Below are 27702 nucleotides of genomic sequence, written 5' to 3'. Positions count from 1 at the left end.
CTCTCTCTTGCCTCTGGATTTGAGCTTCCTGCACCCCACTGAAGGAATTCAGCTCCCGTCCATGCCAGAAGAGAATTCCTTTGGCGGGGTACAAGAACAGAGCTCAAATCATCAGGATTAGAGCTCTGTTTTTCCACCCCATCAAAGGGAGATTAGTTTCCCTTAGGAGGCAGCTCTTTCAGCCAGCCCTCAGAGAAGAGAGGGAATCCAGGCAGTAGCAGCTCGCAATTTTCCCTGCCAGCTTCTGCATTGACTTTGACGAAACTGGCAGAGAAGATTGGAAACGGCCATCACATGATCACAGGGCACTTGGCAATTGGTTGTAAGTGTGAGGAGGTTGCCAAGTACCCAGATTGCGATCACGTGACCAAGGGGATGGTGGTGCATCATTTTGTGACGTCTGGAAGTGCTTTACAGGCTGAAAAGCACCCTTTCAGAGTATGTCATAATTCCAGTCTATCATAATTCCAGACCACTGTTAAATGAATGGTGATGTTGAGGACTCTCTGTAGTGTAATTTTAAAGAGGAAAATGCTACTTTTCCCCTGGTACACCAAGCTAAATCCAAAAACACTAGGGAATTTCTGAAACTTAGCATTCAGACAAACCAGCCATCAATAGGCACAGAAATAAACCATTATTTAGATACCATTCAAGAAAGTCAGTATAGCACTTAGCAACAGCAATAGTACTTAGACATAGATACCACTCCATAGTTCTTTACAGCACACTCTGAGCGATTTACAAATGTCAGCATGTTGCCCCAACTGGGTCCTCATTTTAGCTCAGAAGGATGGAAGGCTGAGTCAACCTTGAAACAGTCAGGATTGAACTCCTGCTGTGGGCAGAGTTGGCCTGCAATACTGCATTCTAACCACTGTGCCACCGTGGCTCCAATACAAAGCTAAGAAGGAAATGAAACAATCAGTACATATTCTCTCTAGTAGCCAGCACCAAGATAAGCAGAGATTAATATCAGGCAAACAATCTAGCAGAAAATACCCCAATCAAGGAATGCCCAAGGAGAAAACCACATTCCCATCAACACTATAAGGCAGTGGTGGCGAAACTATGGCACGGGTGCCAGAGGCGGCACTAAGAGCCCTCCCTGTGGGCACCTGTGCCATGGCTTGGAGGTGGCAACTGTCCCTCTTCAACCAGCCACCCCCCACAGGTGTCCCTCCCCACAAGCGACATTGAAGTGACCACACCCACCTTGGCCACACCCACCCAATCTTCCATGACCACCACAGCCACACCCACCGAGTAGGCCACGCCCACCTGGCACCCAGCGATAATTAAGTGGGTTTTGGGTTGCAGTTTGGGCACTCAGTCTCTAAAAGAGCCTTGGTGGAGCAGTGGGCTAATGCCTCCTTAAGTAACAACAGCTGCCTGCAATTAGTGCAGGTTCGCATCCCACCAGGCTCAAGGTTGACTCAGCCTTCCATCCTTCCGAGGTAGGTAAAATGAGGACCCAGATTGTTGGGGGCAATCAAGCTGACTTTGTAATAATGCCGCTTGGGGTGTGTGTGAAAGCCCTAATAAGCAGGCATATACATAGAATGAAGGCTACTGCTAAGCTTGTAAGCCGCCCTGAGTCTTCGGAGAAGGGCGGGATATAAATGGAATTAAAATAAATAAAAATAAATAAATAAAAGGTTCACCATCACTGCTATAAGGCAAGCTAGTCTTTATAAATAGGGAGCAAACTTGACACTCACTTGAACTAATAATGTTACCTAGTTGGATAATGAAATGTCTGCAAGCAAACAATCATGCTCAGAAAGCACCAAAGACTCCACTTTGCTTGCTTTATGGCAAGCCAAAAGAACTTACTGAAGTAAAGTAATAAAGCAAAGAAAATCCTGAATTGAAGAGATAAAAGTTATTTTTTTATTACGTTCTAATGTGTTTCAAGTAAACATTGTCAAATAGAGGCAAATATTTTTTGTTTCTTATAATTCTACAGTCTATATCAAGCCTGGAAAAAGCCTATAAGGCTATTAAATAATATTTAATAATATTTTGGCAGTATTGTGTTAAAGTGTTCTGATCAAATAATAGTTACTTTATATATCTTTGGCCTGGGAGAAAAAGATCTGTGTGAGATTTTCCTTCCTTATTGCTTTCCTTATTGCTTTAAATTCATAAATCATATTAAACCACAGTTATCAAAATCATAGTTGAAAAAAGATCTTCAACATGGTATTGATGACTATACATAAAATGCTAATCATGTTGACTCTGAAAATGGGGCATATCTACATAACAAAAGACAAGCTTATGAACTGGCAGATAATTTCAACTATTTAATGACTGTTAAGTAATTATAAAATAATGACTTTACCTAGCTATTCTGGTACTTATTCTGTTGCATGAGAAAGTGAGGTTGCTAAAGTGCCATCCTGAAACAACTTAGTAGCTTGCAAAACCAATTACAGAAATAAGTGGTTTCAAAAATCCATTTCAGATAAGTAATTTAATGTGAACATTGGCTGCAAATGTGTTCCTATGTTCAAATGTGAACATAGGGCCTAAATCTGGTAGATTACTCATGTAATAACTGATAGTTTTAACGCACTTAAGTAGATTGACTAAACAAGTCTTAGTTAATGACTAGGAATAGCTGTATGTACTGTGGAAGAGACCATATGCAACAAATGAGTCATGTGTGGCAGAACAAGCTACCTGCCTGTTTGTGATTTGGAGAGAATAAGGCTTCAGTGATAATCATGGGGGAGGGGTATGTACATATTATTGCTTGGTAATATAGGTTTAAAGCAATTATTGGTATATAGGCTATTCTGTCCTTAAAGCAGGGCTTTTCAACCTTTTCACTCATTGTACCACTTTTAGGATATGGCAACATCCGAGTACCACCAGTCGCCTAGCAAGGTGACAAAAACTTGATGACCAAAAACAAAAAAAGGAAAAAAATGATGAAGTACAGGTAGTCCTCAACTTACAACAGCCAAGCCACAGCCAAGTAAGACACCTGCCTGCCCGCCCGGCAGTGCTCTTCCTCCTGTCTGAGGTTTTCATTGTTGTGAGCTTTTCTGTTGAGGATTGGCAGCAGGGATGGGGGTGGGGGAGTTTGGTTTTTATTCCCCCCATATGCTGGGTGGTTGCAGCAGGTTTTGGTCACTTCACATGACCCTGGGACACTGTGACCATCATAAATATGAATCAGTTGCCAAGCATCTGAATGTAAATCACAAGACCCTGGAGATGCTGCAACATGCCAGCTGATCGGCGCTTCTTCTGGGCTCAGCAGAAGAGCCAGGATCAGCGCTGAGGTCCAGCTGGAGCCTGGTGCTGATCCTGGCGCTCTCACTGAGCCCTGACAGCCCCGAAGAAGCGCTGATCCTGGCGCTTCCGCTCAGCCCTGACAGCCCTGCAGCTCCAGTCATCTCTGTTCTGAACCAGCCCTCTTCTCGCACCCCTAATCAAAAGAAGAGACTGGAAAGCGTCCAAGGCTAAAAGGCTTCTGCCAAGATTTAATAGTAAACACACAAGAGCTTATCTTCTCAAGCAAAAGAGTTGCTTTCAGCAACCAGCCCCTCCCCAAACACTCCTTTTATAGAGAGCTCAGGGCGTGGTCTCCCTGTGCCTCCTCCCGAGGAGTCCCATAGCCTTCCTTTGTTTGTCCCTGCTCGACTGCCTCCTGCGTCGGGCGTCCTTGAACAGGGCCAGCTGTGGGTCATCATCCTCCGCACTCTCGGGCTCACACAGCTGAGCAGAGGTTCCCGGCTGAGGACTCTGCAAAGTCTCCAAATCATCATCAGCCGGTTCGTGTCCCTCCTCCCCCACATCTGAGTCCTCCGATACATCAGAGCCGGCTGTCGGACCCACAGGCTGACCCTGAGTCACAACACTATCCCGCACCGCAGGGCCCTTCCCCCGGGTCTGCCGATCCGGATGCGGTCGGGATGGGAACTGTTCGTGAAACGCAGTCACCAACGCAGGGGCATGAACGGCGGTCGCGTCTTCCCATGTGAAGTCCTCCGGCCCGTACCCTTTCCACTCGATCAGGTACTGGAAGCGACCTTTCAGCCAGCGGGAATCCCTGATGCTGGCGACCTCGTACTCGGGGGTGCTGTCGCCATCACGAGGTCCTGATGGGGGAGGTTCCGCTTGGCGAAATGGACAAGCCGGTTCGGGGACCAACAAGGACCGATGGAAGACGGGGTGCACGCGCAGGGAACGTGGCAGAGTTAAACGATAGGCGACCGGGTTGATGACGGCCTCGACTGGGAACGGTCCAAGGTAACGGTGGTCCAGCTTCCTCGCCGGCCGAGTGGATGGTAGGTTCCTGGTGGACAGCCAGACCCGATCCCCCACCGATAGTGGAGGCGTATCCCTTCTCGACCGATCGGCGAACCTCTTGTAGTCGGCCTTGGCCTTCTCCAGCTGCCGTCGCACCAACCGATGGATCGCCTGTAACTCCGCCATGAATTCGTTCGCTGCCGGCTCCGGTGAGTCCACGGGAGAAAGGGGGAAAAACCGGGGGTGATAACCCACATTGGCCAAGAACGGTGTCATCTGCGTGGAGGTGTGCTGCGAGTTGTTAAAGGCAAACTCGGCTATGGCCAAATAGTCCACCCAATTGTCCTGCTGCAGGTTAACGTAGCAGCGCAGATACTGCTCTAAGATGCCGATGACCTTCTCGGTACCCCCGTCGGTCTGAGGATGATGCGCGGACGAGAGGCAAACCTTAATGTCCAACGCCCGCATCAACTCCTGCCAGAAGCGGGCTGTAAACTGGGCCCCCCTATCGGAGACGACTCTATCGGGAAGGCCGTGCAGCCGGAACACCTGTTGGATGAACATGCGACTAGTGGCGCGAGCTGACGGTAAGCCGCGACAGGGGATGAAGTGCGCCATCTTGGTCAACATGTCCACCACCACAAACACTGTCGTGAAGCCGGAGGATGGGGGTAGATCCGTCAGAAAGTCCATGGACACAGCCCCCCAGGGTCTCTTGGGCGTTGGCAAAGGCTGCAGTAAACCAGGCGGGGCCCCTGTCGCTGACTTGGCCTGCCTGCATGGGACGCAGGAGGTGACATAAGACTGGACATCGTGTCGGACTCGGGGCCACCAGAACGTACGGGAGACCAGGTTCAGAGTCTTGAACAGGCCAAAATGCCCCGCAGCCGGGTTATCATGACATTGGCTGAGGACGAGTCCCCTGAGTGGCCCTCCTGGAACATAGAGCCGGTCACGATAATACAGGAGTCCATCCGTGACCGACCAAGGCGAATCTGGCCCTACCTCTTCCTTCCGCTGAGCCACCCACGCCTCCTGCTGCTGTGCCTCCCGGATCCGAGCCCGTATATCCACCGGCTCCCGCACCGCAGCAAAAGACTCGACGGGGATCACGGTCCTGGGCGGAAGCTTGTCTTCCACTCGGGTGTACTCGGGCTTCCTGGACAGAGCATCCGCTCTCTGGTTGTGCCCGCTTGGTATGTACCGCACCCGGAAGTCAAACCTCGCAAAGAAGAGGGACCACCGGATCTGGCGTTGGTTCAAATTCCGAGCGGTCTGCAGGCTTTCCAGATTCTTGTGGTCCGTCCGGACCTCGATTTGATGCCGCGCCCCCTCCAGATGATGCCTCCAAGCCTCGAACGCCGCCTTGATGGCCAGCAGCTCCTTCTCCCAGATGGTATAGTTGCGCTCCGAGGGATTCAATTTCCGAGAGTGATACGCGCAAGGGAAAAGGGTACCGTTGGGCGTCGCTGCCTGGAGCAACACGGCCCCAATGGCAATGTCGGAGGCGTCCGCCTCCACGACAAACGGCCGTTGCGGGTCAGGATGCTTCAAGATGGGCTCCTTCATGAAGGCGTCCTTCAAAGCTTGGAACGCCTGTTGTTCGGGGGCGTTCCACTGGAACCGAGTCTTCTTCTGCAGGAGCCGGGTGAGGGGGGCTGTCAAGGCAGCAAAGCCAGGGATGAATGTCCGATAGTAGTTGGCAAATCCAAGAAGTCGCTGAATATCCTTCACGCGACGCGGGGGTTGCCAACTCTGCAACGACTCAACTTTACTCGGTTCCATGGCGATGCCCTCAGGAGAAATGCGGTGACCCAAGAAATCAATGGTCACCTGGTAGAACTGGCACTTCTCCAACTTGGCAAACAGCCGATGTTTCCGGAGGCGCTGCAGGACCTGACGGAGATGCTGATGATGCGCTTCACGCGACGGGGAGTAAATCAGGATGTCGTCCAGGTAAATCACAACAAACTGGTCCAACAGATCCCGAAAGATGTCATTCATAAAATGCTGAAACACAGCGGGGGCGTTGGTCAGGCCAAACGGCATCACCGTGTACTCGAAATGTCCATAGCGAGTACCAAACGCCGTCTTCCACTCATCACCCGGCCGAACCCTGACGAGGTTGTAAGCTCCACGCAGGTCCAGTTTCGTGAAGATCTTAGCCTCCCGGAGTCGGTCCAAGAGCTCGGGGATGAGGGGCAGCGGGTAGCGGTTACGCACCGTGATAGCGTTGAGTTTCCGGTAGTCACAGCAAAGCCGTAACTCGCCCGACTTCTTTTTGACGAAGAGCACGGGCGCAGACACTGGCGAGGACGAGGGCCGGATGAAACCACGAGCCAAGTTCTTTGTCAGGAAGTCCCGCAATGCAGCCAACTCGGGCTCCGACATGGAGTACAAACGCCCCACTGGGAGAGGCGCATCAGGGACTAGGTCAATGGAGCAGTCGTAGGGCCTGTGCGGGGGTAATTGGTCCGCCTCTGACTCGCTGAACACGTCAGCAAAGTCGGACAGTTCGGGAGGCAAGGAAACCCCTGGGGAACCCTCCACCTGGCCGGCACAGATATGGCGGGTGTGGTCCACGCACTGCAAACTTGGGAAGGTGACCAAGTTCTGAGACCAATAGATCTGTGGATCATGCGCCCGGAGCCACGCCAGTCCCAAGACCACGGGGAAGTGCAGATCCGAAGTGACGTAGAACTGAATGGCCTCCACATGGGTACTGATGGCCATACACACGGGTTGCGTGGCGGCCGTGATAGGCCCGGACAGGAGCACTCGTCCATCGATGGTCTCCACAAGCATGGGCGGATCCACTGGACACTGGGGAACAGCCCATTTGGCCACAAAGGCCGAATCCATAAAGTTAGTGGTAGCCCCAGAGTCAATTAAGGCATGGACCGGAATCCCCTCTGGCTTGCCAGGGAGGATCAGTCGTGCCTCCAGAATCAAATGCCGTGGAGGTTCACAGGCACCGTCGGAACGGCGTCGCTCGGCGTGATCGTTGTGGGTCGCCCGATCTTTCACACCGTCTAGATCGGGCTCGGGCCGTTTCCCGATAGCAAAGCAGGGGACTTTCTCGGGGCAGGCTTGGTCACTGACGCCCGCTGACGCTTCTTCGGGCAAGAAGCAGCCAAATGTCCAGGGTCCCCACAGTAAAAACACAACCCCTCCGATCGTCGTCTGTCCATTTCCGTCACCGATAGACGGGACCTGGCGGCACCCAGCTCCATTGGCTCCTCCCTCTGGACTGGGGGCTCACGCACAACAGGGGCGGCAGGGGTCTGTGGGGTGGCACGGCGACTCTTACGCTGCTGCAGCCGGGCATCGATCCGCAGACAAAGATGGATCAGCCCATTCAGGTCTGAGGGAATGTCCACGCGGGCCAGCTCATCCAACATCTCCTCTGACAAGCCATCCTGAAAGGCATCCACGAGCGCAGCCTCATTCCAGGCGGAATCCTGGCTAAGCAGCCGGAAATCGCTGATATAGGCCTGTAGAGGGCGCTGACCCTGCCTCAAAGCTTTCAGGCGTCGGGTGGCGGTCTGCGCCTTAATCGGGTCCTCGTACATGAGGCGCATATGGTCACAAAACCCCCCAAAGTTATCCAACAAAGGGCTAGGCTGTGCCAACAGAGGCGTGCCCCAACGAGCTGCATCTCCCGACAGAAGGCTCAACACGAATCCCACCTTATCTCGGTCAGTGGGGAAATCAGCTGCTCTCACGCTGATATAAAGCTGGCATTGTCCCAGGAAGGCAGGAAACAGTTCTGGTTTACCAGCAAATTTATCCGGCATAGCTATCTGACATTTCCTCCTGGGTGGGGGGGCAGCATGTACCTGAGCCTGCAGTTGTGCCACCTGAGTGGCCAGCAAGGTGAGTTGCTGGTTGAGCTGGGCATTCTCGGCAAGAAGCTGCTCCATCGTAGTATTAAGGGGTGGGTGGCTGAAAGCAAACTGTTCTGAACCAGCCCTCTTCTCGCACCCCTAATCAAAAGAAGAGACTGGAAAGCGTCCAAGGCTAAAAGGCTTCTGCCAAGATTTAATAGTAAACACACAAGAGCTTATCTTCTCAAGCAAAAGAGTTGCTTTCAGCAACCAGCCCCTCCCCAAACACTCCTTTTATAGAGAGCTCAGGGCGTGGTCTCCCTGTGCCTCCTCCCGAGGAGTCCCATAGCCTTCCTTTGTTTGTCCCTGCTCGACTGCCTCCTGCGTCGGGCGTCCTTGAACAGGGCCAGCTGTGGGTCATCATCCTCCGCACTCTCGGGCTCACACAGCTGAGCAGAGGTTCCCGGCTGAGGACTCTGCAAAGTCTCCAAATCATCATCAGCCGGTTCGTGTCCCTCCTCCCCCACATCTGAGTCCTCCGATACATCGGAGCCGGCTGTCGGACCCACAGGCTGACCCTGAGTCACAACAATCTCTTGCTCAGGCTTGTGTGGTGCTGCCACCGGTTCAGCTCATTCCCCTCCCCTGCTACCACTTTTCTAGGATGGCTGCGTACCACCGGCTAGGTGCCAATGTACCACAGGTGGTACCCGTACCACTGGTTGAAAAGCCCTGCCTTAAAGCACATCAGCCATTCCAGCTGCTACATGTAAGCCAGTCTTCCCTTACCTGGTATCGTTCCACTATCTTCTCTGGAAGATTATTGAAATTGAAGCCTAATACAACTAGAGTGTCCCGCATTGAGGAACAGTCCATAGATGGCTCAGTTCTTTATTGATGTAATCCTAGGATACATTTTTTATCATTTGTCCTTTAATTATGGTACTTAAGCAAGATTTGAAAATGTAAAAATAATAGGGTAAAAAAATCAAACCGCTTCAAGTATTTCAAATACTATAGTGTTATGAAAGCTAAATGGTGGATTTAACTGCTGAGTTGATTACTTGATCTCCTTAGCTTAAATAAAGCAGATGGCCTCCAGTATTTATAACATGTTTGATTTCTATGTAAAACATGTCTATCCTGTTTTTCAGACTTGTAGTTTAAAAATTGCCTTGCAAAAAATAGGGGATGAGAAAAGGAACACAAGACTATTTGGAAACCTGTTTTTAACTTTTTGGCTTTCATTCTAACCATAATGATAGTGTAATGCTCAAATACACCCTAGATTGTTGGTCTAATATCTTTTAGTCATGGAGATGTTGGTCTCGCAGCTACCCACTGGAGTAGACTTACCTCTGTCTCCCACTGCTTTCTGGTGGGATGTTTGCTGGCTGATAACCCGTATCAGGAGCACAGTTGGTGACTATTTTTCTAACACAGATAAAGAGTGGACTGCAATCTAAATAGTGCAGAATGCCAGAAGTTTCAGACCTCAACTGTAAAGGGAAAAATATTTCAAGAGTCACTACTAAGCTCCCACAATGAATAATAATTAGTACAATTCAGAGAGACAAGAGTGAGGGGAAAATCTGGGCCTGTATTATGCAGCTAGGTATGCTTTCAGTCCCAACTTTTAAGACTTGTGGACTTCAACTCCCAGAATTCCACAAGTCTTAAAAAAAGCTGGCTGAGGAATTCTGGGAGTTGAAGTCCACAAGTCTTAAATTTGCCAAGGTTGAGGACCTGTAGGATGCTATAGGACCTGTAGGGGTTTCAGGGTCAGAGTTCACCAAGCTATTTGTGTTGCTCACCTTCAGAGCTAGAAAGGATTCTTTTAAGGCAGGGCTTTTCAACCAGTGGTACATTGGCACCTAGCCGGTGGTACGCAGCCATCCTAGAAAAGTGGTAGCGTGGGGAGGGGGAATGAGCTGAACCGGTGGCAGCACTGCGCAAGCCTGAGCAAGAGACGGCTAGAGCTGCAAGGTTGTCAGGGCTCAGTGGAAATGCCAGGATCAGTGCCAGGCTCCAGCTGGAGCTCGGCACTGATCCCAGCACATCTGCTGAGCCCAGGAGAAGTGCCGATCAGCTGGAATGTTGCAGCATCCCCAGGGTCTTGTGATTTACATTCAGATGCTTGGCAACTGATTCATATTGATGACGGTCACAGTGTCCCAGGGTCATGTGAAGTGACCAAAACCTGCTGCAACCACCCAGCAGACCGGGGGGGGGGGGGGGAGGGGAAATAAAAACCAAACACACACACACACACACACACACCCCACCCCTGCTGCCAATCCTCAACAGAAATGCTCACAACAATGAAAAGGCATCTTGGTCTATCCTTTGCTATGTGCAAGATTCACAATACATGTTTGCCTCCTGCCTGAAATATATTCAGTGAAGGGTTGTGGAGCTGAAGAAAGGAATACAATGCTGAGGAGAAGAACCATGTTTATTGCAATGATCAGTAGATACTTGCTTTCCAAGAAAGAGGGAACCCCAAACAACAGAAAAATAGAGATTCTTACATATGTTGGGATTGAGAGGCAGAACAACTAGGGATCTGATTCATGTACAGGTGTTGGGGAAGTGAGATAACGGTTTTCTGTTGTAGAGCAAAAATTGTGTTGTTTTTGTAGTAAGACAATTGAATTGAGAATGCTATGGAGGAGATAAGCAGGGCTCACTCTTGATTAGAATGGAATTCCTGCAGTTTCTCTTCTTCTAAAACATTTCCTCATCAAGGCTGCCCCCTAGATCGAGGTGTCAAACTCGCAATGTCATGTGATGTGTCATTTTTTTTCCATTGCCAGCAATGGGTGGGTGCAGTTTCAGCATGACACATCCGGCCCGTGGGCCGGCAGTTTGACACCCCTGCCCTAGATGAACCTTTACGAAGACAGGTGAGGGCTTTCTCGTTGTTTTGTCTGAGATGGGATTAAAAGGGCTATTGCTGCAGTGGAAACATGATGTGCCACAGCCTGGGGGTGATTTAATTTTATATATGGAAATAGGAAAGCAGCGATCAGCAGAGGGGAAGAGGAAGTTTACAACAGGAGAGGTAGAGGAAGTGGGTAGGGGGGAATGTTTGCAGCTTTATTTCACTATTGTTTCATCACCAGAAATGTTCCTAACAATGTTATGTGCTACAGTTTGTCTAGCTCAGGGGATCCCAACCGGGGGTGCTCGCAATGCCTGGGGGTGCAAAAACGTGGGTTTTCAAAATTATAGTGTATATGCATAATTGGCTGCCATTATTTTGAACTTTTGTAAGGGGTGAGAGAATATCTCAGAAGCGTTCTAGGGTTGTGGGGTATAGAAAAGGTTGGGAACCGCTGGTCTAGCTCATTGATTTCAAACCTATGATGTGTATGTCAAAGTTGGCATGTCACCACCAACACTTGACAACAACTTTCTCAAAAGCACAACTCTGAAAATTAGTTGTTTTACTTATATTTCATGTTTGTAACCATTTAATGTTTCTTTATATAATGCATAGCACCTCATGATGGGACTGTAAAAAATAAATATGCAATAATTTTTGTTCTGCAGAGAGGTGACAAGCCAGCAGAGTCAAATTAGGCATTTTCTGAATTTTTGCCACAGTGAGAAAAAGGTTCATCATTACTGACCTAATTCCTTACTGATGTTCAATATTCAGAAGCTTCTACCTTGTCTGTAAGTGGCCCTTACCTATTATAACATTAGGTAAACAGGGCTAGAGTTTACAATAAAATCTAAGAAATAGCTTTTAGGGTTTTAAATTTTATATCTTAAAATATCTAAAGAATAATTACAGTGCACAGTACAGTCTACAGCAGGGGTGTCAAACTCAATTTCATTGAGGGCCACATCAGCATTGCAGTTTCCCTCAGGGGGCCCGGTGGGTATGGCCAGGGTTGGCGTGGCCTATTGGGTGGGCATGGCTAGAGTCCGTATGGCCTACTGGGTGGGCGTGGCCAGCTGTACATCGTTCGCATCAAGGGTGCCTATGGGGCCTGGTCAGGAGTGGGACAGATCTGAGGGTCTCTGGCAGAAGGAGGGTCTCTGGGCCAGGGCCAAGGCAGTGGGGGCCGTTCCCTCACTGTTTCCAGGATGGCTTTGCGGGCCGCATGAAACCACTTCGCGGGCTGGATCCGGCCCCCGGGCCTTGTGTTTGACATGTTTGGTCTACAGTGTGATCTGGTTACAATATTATGCATAATTAGTAAAAAATACATAGTTAACCATAATTTTAATATTACACAGGTTATTCAGTTCTATTTTAACATTCAGGTTTAGACCGTACTGTAATATAGATTCTACCATATCCTTTCTCTGTATTACCCAAAATGTGAAATTAAAGTAGTATATTTTTCCTTCGAGATAAAATCTGATAGACTTGAATTTAAAGCTGCTAAGTACCCTGGGAATATTTTTACAATATTGCAGCTATCTGAGAACAAAATTGTTTTTATAATCCAACATTTACAGACGTTTCACCATAAATTTACTGCTTTTTAGACAGATCTGTTCAGCATTATAAGCAATATTACAGGAACATGTGAAATATTGTTAAGAAAGTTTAGACGTGTGCTGAATCCAAATTTAATCGTATTCTCAAGATTGTACTAATGAATGGTACTTAAAAGTAACTTTTCTGCATCAGCACTTGTCAGACTCCCAGGTTCCAGCTTTCTCTTTTGGGGAAGGATCATTGAGCATGTGGTATAGGTAATCCTCAACTTACAACCACAACTGAGCCCGAAATTTCTGTTACTAGACAAGACATTTGTTAAGAGAGTTTTACCTTTCTTGCCACAGTTAAGTGAATCACTACAGTTTATTTTATTTATTTTATTTTAATTCCATTTATATCCCGCCCTTCTCCGAAGACTCAGGGCGGCTTACAAGCTTAGCAGTAGCCTTCATTCTATGTATATGCCTGCTTATTAGGGCTTTCACACACACCCCAAGCGGCATTATTACAAAGTCAGCTTATTGCCCCCAACAGTCTGGGTCCTCATTTTACCTACCTCGGAAGGATGGAAGGCTGAGTCAACCTTGAGCCTGGTGGGATGCGAACCTGCACTAATTGCAGGCAGATGGTTAAATTAGTAACACGGTTGTTAAGTGAATCTGGCTCTTCCCCATTGACTTTGCTTGCCAGAAGATCACAAAAGGTGATCACGTGACCCTAGGACAGGGCTTTTCAACCAGTGGTATGGGTACCACCTGTGGTACATTGGCACCTGGCAGTTGGTACGCGACCATCCTAGAAAAGTGGTAGCGGGGGAGGGGAATGAGCTGAACTGGTGGCAGCACTACACAAGCCTGAGCAAGAGACGGCTGCAGGGCTGTCGGGGCTCAGCAGAAGTGCCAGGATCAATGCCAGGCTCCAGCTGATCAGCACTTCTTCGGGGCTGTCAGGGCTCAGTGGAAGCGCCAGGATCAGCGCCAGGCTCCATCTGGAGCTCGGCACTGATCCTAGTGTTTCTGCTGAGCCCTGAAGAAGCACCAATCAGCTGGAAAGCAGCACTGATCCTGGTGCTTCTGCTGAGCCCAGAAGAAGCGCCGATCAGCTGGAATGTTGCAGCATCTCCAGGGTCTTGTGATTTACATTCAGATGCTTGGCAACTGATTCATATTTATGATGGTCACAGTGTCCCAGGGCCATGTGAAGTGACAACCACCCACCAAACACCTTCCCACCCCATCCCCGCTGCCAATCCTCAACAGAAATGCTCACAACAATGAAAACCCCGGACAGGAGGAAGAGCACCGCCGGGCGGGCAGGCAGGTGTCTTGCTCGGCTGTGGCTTGGTGGGGGCACTTTTTTCAGTGCCGTTGTAACTTCGAACAGTCACTAAGCGAACTGTTGTAAGTTGAGGACTACCTGTACTTCATCACTTTTTTCCTTTTTTTTTTTGGTCATCAAGTTTTTGACACCTTGCTAGGTGACTGGTGGTACTTGGATATTGCCATATCCTAAAAGTGGTACAATGGGTGAAAAGGTTGAAAAGCCCTGCCCTAGGAGACTGCGACCATTATAAATATGGGTCAGTTGCAAAGCATCTAAATTTTGATCACAACAGTTGTAGGTGTGAAAAACAGTCATAAGACTTTTTTTCCAGTGCTGTTGTAACTTTGAACAGTCACTAAATGGACTATTGTAAGTTGAGGACTACTTGTACTGATTCAGCTGCAGAGCACCTGTTTTATTTCTGCCAGCTAATGGTGGATTATATGTCTCAGGCAAGCTGGGATATTCTTATTTTTTTTCCTATAGGTTATTCTATAATTAAGGTCCCAAATCAGTATTTTTTAAGTGCAGTGATTTTTTTAAAAAAAAACATGGTAGATATTTTCAAATTAAATTATTGCTGTTGCATAATTAATTAGTATTCTTTCAGATAAATTTACTAGATGTAATAACTGATGGGAAGATTTTTTATTTTTTTTTTAAAATGTGGGCACATTAGAAGTGATAAGCTTGTCGTCTGCTTTCATTGTGCAGTTTTATAGACTTTGGCATGTATGCGCATTCTTCCAAATTGGGTGTAGCATCTTGATCTACACATGATAATTAATACTAAGATTGTAAATGAATTTTGTCTCCAAAATTAGGAATTGTGGAGATTATGGCATCTGAAGCTCAAAATGTTAGAAAACGGAACCTGTTATATATTGAGGGTCGTCCTATTGATCTCCCTAAGAAAAGGAGCTCTCATTCCCTTAGTGAGAATATGAAGGAGGTAAGCTTTTCGTATATTATTGGTCTAAACCTTACCTTTTGTATTTGAATACTAGTTTTAAAAACTAATACATGTCATTTTACTGTTCAGTAAAGGTATATTAAAAGGGATGCAGTGGCTCAGTGGGTTAGGATGCTGAGCTTGTCGATCAGAAGGTCGGCAGTTTGGCGGGTCGAATCCCGAGTGCCGCGTAACAGAGTGAGCGCCTGTTACTCGTCCCAGCTTCTGCCAACCTAGCAGTTCGAAAGCACGTAAAAATGCAAGTAGAAAAATAGGGACCACTACGGTGGGAAGGTAACAGCGTTCCGTGCGCCTTTGGCGTCTAGTCATGCCGGCCACATGACCACGGAGATGTCCTTGGACAAGCGCTGGCTCTTCGGCTTTGAAACGGATATGAGCACCGGCCCCTAGAGTCGGAAACGACAAGCACGCATGTGCGGGGAACCTTTACCTTTACCTTTAAAGGTATATTGTGAGAGGGCTGCTGTTTATTAAGGGCCATTAATCTTCTTATTAGGTAGCAGCAGGTGAATTGATTTGACTTGGATATAGGAGTGAATAGCTGGTGCTGGTTGGTTACTTGAATGGGAGATCTGTGGAAAAATCCAGGGATTTAGATCAGGGAAGAAAATTATCCTGAAAGAAAACATGGATAAACCACATCAAGAAGAGTAGAATCATTGTGTGCATTAAACCATGAGAACTCAGCATTAAAGAAATTTTTTGATATATCTATATTGCAAATGCTTTGTGAAATATTTATTATCTCTGAGTCTTCTCTAAAAGGCATCATCACAGCTTAATTTTAATTTTAATTTTCCCTTTGAGACTTGGAAGACAGTTTATCTTGGGATTAGTGGAAATTTGAGATGTAGCCTTACCGGGTAAAACAGATTTACCTGTACATTAAACTGTAGTAAAGTCTTTTGCCTTAGAATTATACATAAACTCACTTATCATTTGACATTTTCTGTGGATGAAACTAATATATTCTTGTGGAACAGCCCATTAACAGATAAGATGACCCTCAAATTGTTAACCAAAATACCATGAAAAATGTGCCTCCCATGAATAAGCTGACCCTTGAAATTTTATCATGTTTAATTTTTATAATTGGCTTACCCATGGGTGAGGGAGGGAGGGAGAGAGAGAGAGAGAGAGAGAGAGGATATAGAATATATAGAAGAGTAGGAATATATACATTGAAAAAGAATTGCTTTCTGTCAGTAGCAATAGACCTCAGAGTCATGTTCACTAGCAATTATAGATTATAAAAAGTGATAAGATGACTGCTATTCTACAATTGAAGTTTCTGAATTACAGAACTATAAAGTATGCTAGGGAAAAATGGAAATATAGAAAAAAGAAACAGAAAATGGTAGTAAAATTTGGGAATACTTTGGGAACAAATAGGCTTGGATGCTGGCACTTCCTGTTAAAGATTATTTGAGGTTCTTAATTCTCCCAAACTACAAATATTAATCATTAATATATCAACGCTTATCTTTAAGTTTCTAAAATGCTTCCTTTGTGCATTCCATTTCCCCTCCCCCAATAATTTATTGTACTATATAACAATGCTACATATTTCTTCAATTCATGGTTAATATCCTGAAAGGTTAATGAATCCAAATATGTGAAGTAATAGAACCCCAAAGTCCAGAAATGGAAAGAGTTTATACTACTGCAACCCATATTATAGATTCTGAATGTTCAACAGTAGTGCTGTTGTAGAAGTTAAAATGCAATTTTGCTAATCTCAAAGTGTCCTTACTACACAGATTAAGTTGTGAATATAAAGGTGGCGTACAAAACGTTGCTTATAATGATAAAAGGCCTTTTGAGCTAAGAATGTCACTTGTGTCCTAAGCTATTTTATAAAAACACTATATTACAGATCAAAATATTAAATATTAAAGCATCTATTTATTCAGTCATCTAGTAACACAATAAATACTAGCTAAATTGATATTCTGAAGTAAGCCACTTGCTATATTTTAAACCATTGGTATAGAATGCAATAAATTATTAATTGTTATGTAATGATTTTAGTGAGACTTTTTTCCTAATGGCAAAAATGACATTGTACTTCTGATTGTAATACAAAGTTTTTTCATACTTCTGATGTCATAAATCTCTTCTGTCCTCATGGATGTCATAATATCTTGTATTTCAGTTAAATAGTCAGAGTTGCCATTGGTAATTTTACTTTTCTGAAGCCAAAACTAACGTGATTTTCTCCAAATACAATCAAAACTAAGTGAACATGCATTTAAAAATATGGGTGAAACAAGGCATTGCTATTAGTATAACATTTTTAATGTTTATTTCTAGGATAAGAAATCTGCAAAACATTTGGCTTCTTGCACAAGCAGGTAAGAGCTACCTTGGCTGATTGTGGCGTGTCTGGAAACAGAAATCTTTCTGATTTAAGTAATCAGTTGAAGCTATTTAAAGAGGGCATCTTTTGTCCAGGTCACTTAGAACTAAATGCTGTTAGCATCTTTGGCATGCCGTTTTTTTGGGTCCCATTCCATCTCTTGGTGCTCATCTCTAATTGGGCTAAAAATAGCATTGTCCTAATGTCAAGAGGCATCTGATAAAACTGATTTGTCACACTGTAGGAAGTCTCCTGGTCATGTAAATTTGTCTATAAGGAATTTAATTTCCACACCTATACCTGTTTGGTGGTTGACTAGAAGGAAAAATAATTAACTGTGCGAAACTGCTTATACAGTTCCAATTCCAGGGGTCTCTGTTTGTGGCTGCTGAGCTGTATACAGCAATTGGTCAGAAATAATGCCAATCTTTTTTGAACCAGTATATTGCGCAAATGTTTACAGGGAGGTAATGGTGCAATATGATAACTTTTATCTATTCTCATTTTTCCTCAACTTTTTATGTCCTGGGAGAGAAAGATGAGCATAGACATTTTTAAGGAGTAATGCTTCAAATAGTCTTTCCCATGCCAGATTTGAAGCATGTCTTTCATGTCTAATAGCATTCTCCTAGTAAATGCAAGATGATATTCTGGCACAAAAGATTCTAAGGTTGCATGTGACTTTATACGTTGCTTGGATGTTTTATATTCAGATGTTAAATAAACTTTCTTGTTCTTGCAGAACAACAGTTGGACAAACTGTAACCAGCCCCCATTCTCTGTTCAAAGTAGTATATTGTAGAAGAAAGGCTCATTACTATTCTCCAAAGCCTTGTTTCAAGAAGAAACAGCTCCCTAAACTTAGAGGCCGTGACATGGCAAATAAGGAAAATGAACTAGCCTGTGCAGGTAACCTGCCAGCCAAATTGCCTCCTGATGGTCGTACTTTCTTACTGAACTCCAGTGATGCTGGCCAATCTCAAACAGAGAGTCCTTCATCAAAATACAGTGGATTTTTTTCAGAGGTAAATTAAACATTTTATATTTTTAAAAATTTATGAATCAGAATATAAGCCATTGGAATTCTGTTTACCTTCCTCTGTTTTACTGTCTATGTTGGGATTTGATTACTCTTTGCTATAGACCACTTATCACCCAAATTTGCTTCGGTGTAGGGATTATGACAACTGTAGGGGGAAGATGTACTAGTGAGTAAATAAAATCCATCAGCATAATTATAGAACTGAATATAATCCATTTTATTAATATCAAAATTATTTAATATAGTAACTCAACATTGCAAGATCCAGAGGCTGTCTGGGAACAGATGGGGAAAAGCAAGCTCATACTAAATCCTACTGAGACTGTGTTGCTGTTTGTACATTAACATCTAAGTTACAGTATCTGGGAACATTAACCCCGATAGTTGTTCTAGCCAGAATCATGTTTTCCTAAAGGAGATGATCTGTATCTTGGAACTTCTCTTGAACCCTCAGCTTTTGCTGCAGTAGCAGGTGCTACTGAAGGCTGTGTTGCCTGGTGCACTCTAAATTGACCTATAAGCCCTTACGATAGTAACATAGGCCCTTATCACTGCATAATCAGATTTCTTCAATGTGCATTATGTGGAGATGCCTTTGAAGTCAACTTAAAAGCTACAGCTGGTGCAAAATATAGCAACTCTTGAGAACTCTCCACAGCAGAATTATTCCTGCCTTGGCCACATTGGTTGTCAGGACAGTATGTTTTCTGGCCCAATTCAGCATGTTGTTCATTAGCTATGAAGCCCTATATAGTGTGCAATGGGATATATCAAGATTAACTATCAAATAGGATTCTGTCTATCCAGTCTGGACATCTAGAATGGGACCTTTGAAAATCCAAGTCCTCCAAAGTACAAAAGTTGGGCTAGGCATGAAGATGTCTCAGTGATAACCTCCAGGTTCAGAACCATCTTCCCCAGAAGCACTTATGGCTCAGATATTGCTGTCATTGAAAAATATATTTCAACTATCTTTTGGTCTTTAATAGGATTGTGGTAAACTATTGATATATTTATTATGCTTGATTTCTTTTGTTTTACTATTCAGAATACACCAAGATCAGACCACTATATAAAAATTATAACTATATAACTACTGGGAAATAATAATAATAATAATAATAATAATAATAATAATAATAATAATAATAATAATAATAATAATAATAATAATAATAATAATTAATTATTATTATTATTATTATTATTATTATTATTATTATTATTATTATTATTATTATTATTATTTAATTTTTATACCGCCCTTCTCCCGAAGGACTCAGGGCGGTGTACAGGGCAATACAATAAACATGCAGAAAATAGTTCAGTGTGAATAGAATGAATATGTAATTGAAAATCTAATGTAAATGCTTTTTCCATTTCATTCCTTTTCTGTAATAATCACTGCTGGAAAGAAGGCCGTCATGCTGTGACTACATTCTGTCTTTCTCTCAGAAGACGGACAGAACATGCTGGCTACATAAATTACTATTCTTCCAGTAGGCTAATGCAACAACCTTTTTGGTTCCTTCATACTATAGAGTAACATGCAAATTAGAGCAATGTCTGGCAACAACTCCTTGTATTATTTGTAGAGTAATGCATCAAACATGGACTTAAAATAGATTTCACAAAATACTATATGTATAAAAAACAATTGTTGTATAAAGTCAAGCTTCTGTAGGTAAAGTTCAACAACAAGCTGACCTCAGAATACTGAGTTGTCTGGAATCATGCATTTTTAAATATTTAAATATTTAATTTATTTAAATACATAAAATAAAAAATCCATTCATGAGCATTCTGTCAGGCATCCCTCCTGTTCCATGAGCAACAGTTGCTTCCATTCACGGAAATATTGTTCTGGGAGAATATTTATTTAACATTAAACAACTTGTGCGGAGCTGCATAGATAGCTTTAATAGACACAGCTGATGGAAAATTCATAGAATCATAGGACTTGGCTCATAACACTTATTCTTGTGATTCTAGGTTTCTGAAGATCATGATACAATGGCCCAAGTTCTCTTCAGTAGAAATCTCCGTCTGAACGTAGCTTTAACCTTTTGGAAGAGGAGAAGTATAAGTGAACTTGTAGCCTATTTAGTGAGGTAAAGTTTTAAGAAGACTGCTGCTAGCTGAACTGAAGTCACATTGTGTGTGGGTGGGAGGAGGTTATATTATTATTATTATTATTAATTTAATTTGTATATGTAGGATTCTTTTTACAAAGAAGAGCCTGAATGGAAACTATGTATTAATCTTGGTGATTGGGTGTTCCCTTCAGGAAGTGTCCACAACTACACACTTATTTGTATTTTATATAACAATAACAGTGGACTTAAATGCCAAATCCAGTCTAAACATCTGGCTGACTGCGATGGTATAATAATAATAATGATGATGATGATGACAACAAAAACAATAATAATAAACTGGTCATCATTTGAACACCACTAGCATTGACAAAACAGTCAATTGCAAAACAGTTTTACTTGGAACAGCTTATATACTGCAATGATACCTTTAACACCATCAAACAAGAACATCTACATATCCCAGATGAGTAAAAATATCAAGTCCAGTCTAAACATCTGGCTGAATATGTAATGAACCATAATAATAATGGGATAATTAATAAAGGAATGCGAGACCATAATTTTTAAACCTGTGGAATTTTTCACAGGCTTACTATGCACAGATTTTATCTATGTAAGTTAATGTAATAATATTCAGCCATTTCTAATATACTGCCCTTAAAGTATTGATACTGTCTTATGAAATTTATGTAAGAATTACACAAAGCAGTGACTAATGGTGTATTTTTATGATGTTTCTAGGATACAAGATCTAGGAGTAGTTGTAGATTGTCTCCCTGTCCTTACCAGCAGGTAAAAGAAAAATCTAGAGGAAGGGGTTGATGGAATGTATGTATGTATGTATATTTAGGTATACTAATAATGCCTTATTTCAGTTTACAGGAAGAAAAACCTTATATTTCTGTTGGTTGCTGTGTAGACCTTCTACCATTAGTAAAATTAATGCTTAAAAGCAAATTTGAAGAGTAAGTTTTTTAAAAAAACATTTCTTATGTAATTATTTAGAGAATAAAAATAAAATTAATCTTTACCTTTTGTAGTTTACTATTCCTGATAAACATACCGAATTGCATGTCAAGGGTAGGATCAACAATGATTTTATTGGTCTCATTGTCCTAACATGGAGGGCAAACATGTGGCCTTTCCAACGTTGCGGAGCTATAAATTCCAAAATCCCAGGCAGGATGGGTTAAAGTAAAGGATGCTAGAAAGCCATCAGTTCTACAACGATTTTATATTTGCACTTAGTCTTCCTCAATCTGATTTACTGATGCTAAAGATGTGACTCCTACTATTTATATATTTAAAATCAAGCAATTTCTGTTAGTTCAGTTGTTTAAGTCTGTTCGGATAAAAAAGATTTTGGGGAAATCAAAAGCAGTGTTGTGAGCAGAATGAGTTGGAAAAAATGTTTCCCAGTTATAAGTTGGTTGAGTTATACCCATATAACTCAGACTTTTGCCTTCTAAGAAAAAAAAACTTAATACATTATTAGGAAGATTTATTCTGCTTGTTTTTTCCATTCATTAAAAAAAACCTGATTTGAAAGATTTCTTCATAGTTTGCAACTGTTTTAAGGAATATTTTGCCAATGTTTAAGCTGTTTTCAGAATGAAGCTTTTCATAGTGATTTCTTTTTCCCCCTAGATATGTAATTGTTGGTTTAAACTGGCTTCAGGCTGTGATTAAGAGATGGTGGTCACAACTTTCTGTCCATACGGATAAGATAGAAGATGGGTAAGTAACCCTTTTTAAACATTGCAGCTTTTTAAACGTGACTTTTAGTATGACTGCTAAACTTTTAGATAGTTCCTAAAACACACTGGATATTTTTTAATAACTAAAAACTTTCCTGATTAAAAAAAATCTATATTTTGTGAGCATAGTGTTGGGAGCAATTCTAAAAATGATCAGAATAAACAGTATTAAGTTTGATTGTACAGAACCTTTCGCTTAATATTGAAAACTCTGCTATAAAAATGGAGAAACCATTTTTATCTGTTAGAACTAGAAAATATGACTCATGGTAGATATTCTTCCCTAATTGTCAATAACTGTTTTCTATGCTTTTTGACATGTGAAACAAGGTAGAAAAAATAATTTGAATAACAATTGCAAAGTAATTTTGTCAATGTAAGATGCACATTGTTTATTTGATTTATATAGCTACCCATCTCATATATGTAAGTTTGGGGGGCTTACAATAAAATAGATAAAAACAAATACATTAGATTAAAATAAAAAATATAGCAGTCAAGCAAATAAAATAACCATTAACAAAGCCAAGAGATGAGCTCCATCTCACTTCCAAGTAGTATATTCTTAGGATTTCTTAGCTGACAACACCCAGTCCTTTTGTTCCTACAGAAATAATATATTTCTGATCTTGAAAGTATGGCATCTATTGAGGTCTCCAGCATGGTACACACACACACACACACACACACACACACACATTATTTATTTATGAGTACCAGCGCTCATCTCCATTTCAAAGCCGAAGAGCCAGCATGTGTCCGAGGACGTCTCCATGGTCATGTGGCCGGCATGACTAGACGCCAAAGGCGCACGGAACCTTCCCACCTTAGTGGTCCCTATTTTTCTACTTGCATTTTTTATGTGCTTTCGAACTGCTAGGTTGGCAGAAGCTGGGACGAGTAACGGGCTCTAAGGTTGATAAAATGTGTGTAATGGCCATCTCAAATTTCAATTAAAATTATTTTAAAACATTTTTTCTGCATTAGCCAATAGCTTACTAAAGATACAACTGGTCATATACAGTATTTGAAATCTAGGTAAAATAGTTATGAGACACTGATTGCTCTTTATTTATTGCACTGATATTCTATACTTTTGGCTTTCTTTTTCAGAAATATTCAGATTTTAAAAGAACAATTAAGTATATTGTGGAAACAAGCAAACCATCTTACTTTGGTTCCAGGATATACGGGTAATATAGCAAAGGTAACAGATATCTATTTGAAGATAATATATTTTTGAAATTAATTTATGTTAATTTTATATAATTTAATTTATACTGAACGTACCAAATTATATTCTTCCGCCGTTCCCTTGCTGTCATACTCAGTCTCTAATTTAAAGAGTTAGATTTTCTAGAGCAGGGGTAGGCAACCTTGGCTCTTTTATGACTCATGGATTTCAACTCCCAGAATTCCTGAATTCTGGGAGTTGAAATCCACGAGTCATGAAAGAGCCAAGGTTGCCTACCCCTGCTCTAGAGCTATATTGGAGATGAGCCAAAGCCCCGTCATGTAACTTTGAAGACAGTATATTGAGTTACTTTATTTCTCAGTTTGAATAGTATTTTTTTTTTGTATACACAGTATCAATGTTCAGGCAGATACTGGGTTAGCTGAGCAAACCTCTTACACCTCTCCCCTCTTGTCATTACTGAGATAGAAATTGAATCTGGTTATATTTTAGATTACCTTGCTAAAATAGTTAACAAGCATTTGACACATATCTCCCCTTGCTTCTCAGCTAACAAAGCGAGAGAGAGCCTGTGGCCTAGAGGTGAAAACAACTGCCTAATGTGCAATCAGCCCAGGTTCGAATCTCAGAAGGGTATGGCTGACTGATGAAAACTAATAAGTTTGAAATGCATATCAGTCTCCCTTAATTCTTTGTTAGCAATTTAAAATTTACACAAATATGAGCTGTCACCGGTGTGACTACTGCCTGTCGATGGCCTTCAGGTTAGGCTGACACAGGAAATAAAGATTTGTCCCATGTTTGGGGCCTAGCAAGGTAATCTAAAATAGTTAACAAGCATTTGACACACACACACACACACACACACACACACACAAACACACACACATATATATGTGTGTGTGTGTGTGTCTCCTAATATCTCTGCATTAGTTATCCTTCACTCTGACCTTCTTAATGGAAATAGATGTTAGGAATGAGGATCTATTTGCATTCACATAAATACAAAAATAGAACTTTCAATATAATTGGGGAAACAATTATCTGAGCAAATTAAAGAAAAGAACTCCAGTTTATACTTTGTTGTGTAATGCATCAAATGGGAGATACAGGATAATATTTTATGTATGTCAAAGGTTAGGTTTCTAGATCAGTTTACATGCTGTTGTATAGGTGTTAATTAAAACCTGAACAGGAACTAAAGGATATGTGAGTTACCAAAATATTTTACTAATGTTAATACATTATGCAAAGCTACAAGTTTGTTTAACTATAATTTATTAATGAAATATACTGATTGGCCGTGCACAAGTAAACCAAGCCATGATGTACTACAGTTCCTATGTAACACTTCAAATGTTCTGATAATTTTTTTCAAATCCTGTACTCAAGCGTGGGTGTTTTTATTATATTTCTACAAGGAAATTTCTGAATAAGAATAAAGGTAAATATGCACGTGTTTGAACTAAAGCAGTGTTTCTCAACTTTGGCAGCTTGAAGATGTGTGGACTTCAACTCCCAGAATTCCTCAGCCAGCATTCTGGGAGTTGAAATATTATGGCTGGCATTCAGAGAGGCTTGGTGTTATAAATTACTTTTGGAATTAATGTGTTTTACTGTTTCTTTTTTTTTTTAGGATGTGGAATTTTATTTGTTACAGTTGCACTGATATACCTGGAGGACAAAGCTGTGTGCGCACTAATGTGCCTACACACAAACAGTCAACAGTAACCCTAAGCAAGATACTCTTTCCAAATAATTCCTCTTCTGAGGACTGTCTTTGACAGAAGAAGGCTAGACCATTGGACTATTTAACGCAAACAGTAAATGTCATCTGCTTCACATTGAAGTGGAAAAAATTCTAACAGGAGCAACTTTTACTTCAGTGAGGTGAAAGTGCACTATGAAAACTGTATGTATGCCTTTGCCGCACTTGGGGGATATTTTCAGTTACCTGGTGAAATCATGAAAGTATTTCTTCTACATAACTGTTTAATACAACAAAACCTGATTGTGAAGACAGAATTGAAAACCATTACTAGGAACCACAAAAGACCATTCGCCATAAAGTTTTTTTAAATCATGTTTTTCTTATGAACTATAAAAATGTATTTTCAGATATGTTACAAATTTTGAGTTTTGATGTACTGAATTTCTGAAATGTGTCTGCTATATTAATCAAAATATTAAAGACTATTTTTGTTGCACTACTGAAAAACTGCATCTAGCAATGAGGCCTTAACTACTAGAATTGCAAGTAGCCAATATATTAGGATATCATATAGCCAATATATTAAATAACTGTATAGAGGGATGGAAATTCCTTTGAAAAAAATCAAAGTGTTTACACAAATTGTGTACAAATCATTTTGAAACATTTTGCACACTGAAATAAATTGAAGTGGGGTTTTCCACTAAATTGACTACTTAAATACCTGTATGACTTAATTGTAAGAGTATTAAAATATAGAACATTGAGAAAGCTAACTGTAGATGTGAACAGAATAGTGATTCTGTATACCTTGCATTTTAATACGTTTTCTAATATATTCTACTCTTTATAGTTCAAATTACATGCAGCTTAATAAATGTACTGTTACTGTTTTAAGTTCAGATTTTCCCACTTCAGAACCTTTTTTGCTGTTCTTCAAATATTTAAAACTCCTAGAAATGTTTACAGCCTGACTAGACTTGTGCGTTTCAGATTTAACAGCACAGCTGCTACCTCTTCTAGCAAATATTGCTGCAAAGCTTTCAGACGTAGATGCCACATGGTCAAATTCCTAACTTAACACTGATTTTTTTAAAAAAACAATAAATGCAGTACATCTCATGTACAGGTTTTACAGCTGTATTTTGTTTTGGTTATTTGTGACATTTTAGGACAATCTGCTATGCCATACTTGATCATTTGAACTGAAAAACAATGTATTTTTAAGATGGCACCTTGTGTTTTATGTAACTGGAAAAGATATTTCCAAGTAAAAATTTAGGAAGTGCAAGCAGTGCACCAAAACAAACAGAAATATTTGTAGCATGCTAGCAAAGTTACTCATTTTATTTAATGCTAATCCCAAACTAAATTTAAATATTAGCTTTATGTATATAATCAGCTGCACTGCAGGCTGTAAGAAAGAGGCCTTATGTACATTTCCTTATGAAAACAATTCTGAATTGTTAAAATTAAGTCTAGTTTTGTCGACTTAGTTTACAGACTCTTCCAGCTGTACAGAGTCATGCAAATTTTCCCTGGGTTTTATGTCTACATAAGAGAAGAGCTGTCTTGCTCTTGAGCCAACAGAGCTAAAAATAATTTAAGGACTAAATATGTAAAATCAGTAATTATTTCCATAATGTTTTAAGGGCTTACTATATGAAAACAGTAGCATCAATAACAGGCTGTATAATTCTATAACACTACTATTCATCTGATCAACTAACTTAAGCCAAGTAGTAATTTTATGCTCTTTCACATTGACCTCCTATTTCATAGGCTATTTTGCTTTGGTAATTGCTTTTTCTTTTATTCCATTCTCAGAATGATAGGTAATATGAAGTGGCATTTTATAAAATAAAGGCTTAAAATGATTATGAATGAATTAGATGGAGATTTGGGGATATTTTGTGTATGGAGAGTTGAATATTTTTAAAAAATGTTAAGACAGGTGTAGTTTAGGAGGTTTTTTTGTTTTCCATTAAAACTGGTATTAAATCATACATCCATACTTGTTGCAACTTCAGTCCCTAGAAAATGCAACAGGGAATGAGCCACCAATCAGTTATAATAATTCACACATTACACGTACCTAGCTTCAGTATGTGCTGCACCAGTGTGTACTGAACAAAGGATGGACAAGGTGAAGCATCTGAAGGATGTGTTTTACAAAGCAATAGGACTGTACAGCAGTCCTGGCAGTCCTCATTTAGTGACCAGAATTGGGACTGGAAACTCAGTCACTAAGTGATGCAGTTGCTAAGTGGAAAATCACATGGCTGTGACTGCTTTATGATTTTAGTTAAGCTTTCCTTCCCCCCCCCACTCCCCTGCCTTTTGAAATGCTCACTCTCAGAACTAGGAAAATACTAAGTAGGGATTTAATGTTTCTACTCACATTCATTGAAGAGAAAGGGGCTACAAGAAGCTAAGCTTGGGGAATACACATTGAAAAGAATACAACAATAGACAACACTAGTACATTCCTTTCAATGTATATTCCTCATTGTGTGCCTGCTTACTCTCTTGTAATCTCTTATTTCTCCATTCTCTCTGCTCTGTGGGGGAGAAAAAAAGAAACGGATCATGTAAAGGACAATATAGAACTGTAATGGTGACACATGACTGAGGAATGCTGCAAAGATTGTAAAAGCTCAGCTTGGTCAGTTATCTTTTCAGCTCTGT

General features: G+C 41.9%; 1 protein-coding gene across 3 annotated transcripts in view; it reads left to right on the top strand.

The window, feature by feature from the left end:
* The window catches only part of KATNBL1 (katanin regulatory subunit B1 like 1), a 31856-nt gene extending 6346 nt beyond the window's left edge, over positions 1–25510 (top strand). For 2 of the 3 annotated variants that reach the window (XM_081334989.1, XM_081334991.1), the window contains exons 2-10: positions 14703–14830; positions 17165–17205; positions 17953–18235; positions 20245–20363; positions 21093–21143; positions 21227–21316; positions 21999–22088; positions 23222–23315; positions 24940–25510. In XM_081334989.1, the coding sequence (XP_081191115.1) occupies positions 14717–14830; positions 17165–17205; positions 17953–18235; positions 20245–20363; positions 21093–21143; positions 21227–21316; positions 21999–22088; positions 23222–23315; positions 24940–24972 (915 nt within the window). In that variant the 5' untranslated portion in view covers positions 14703–14716 and the 3' untranslated portion in view covers positions 24973–25510. Of the gene's footprint in view, positions 1–2860; positions 2987–14702; positions 14831–17164; positions 17206–17952; positions 18236–20244; positions 20364–21092; positions 21144–21226; positions 21317–21998; positions 22089–23221; positions 23316–24939 lie in introns of those variants that run through there. The other variant, XM_081334990.1, reaches the window with a different exon arrangement.
* Positions 25511–27702: the final 2192 nt, after the last annotated feature.

The sequence above is a fragment of the Vipera berus genome (assembly GCF_964194415.1).
Source record: "Vipera berus genome assembly, chromosome: 1".
In the NCBI taxonomy this organism is placed as follows: Eukaryota; Metazoa; Chordata; class Lepidosauria; order Squamata; family Viperidae; genus Vipera; species Vipera berus.
This window is presented reverse-complemented; position numbering and strand designations above follow the sequence as displayed.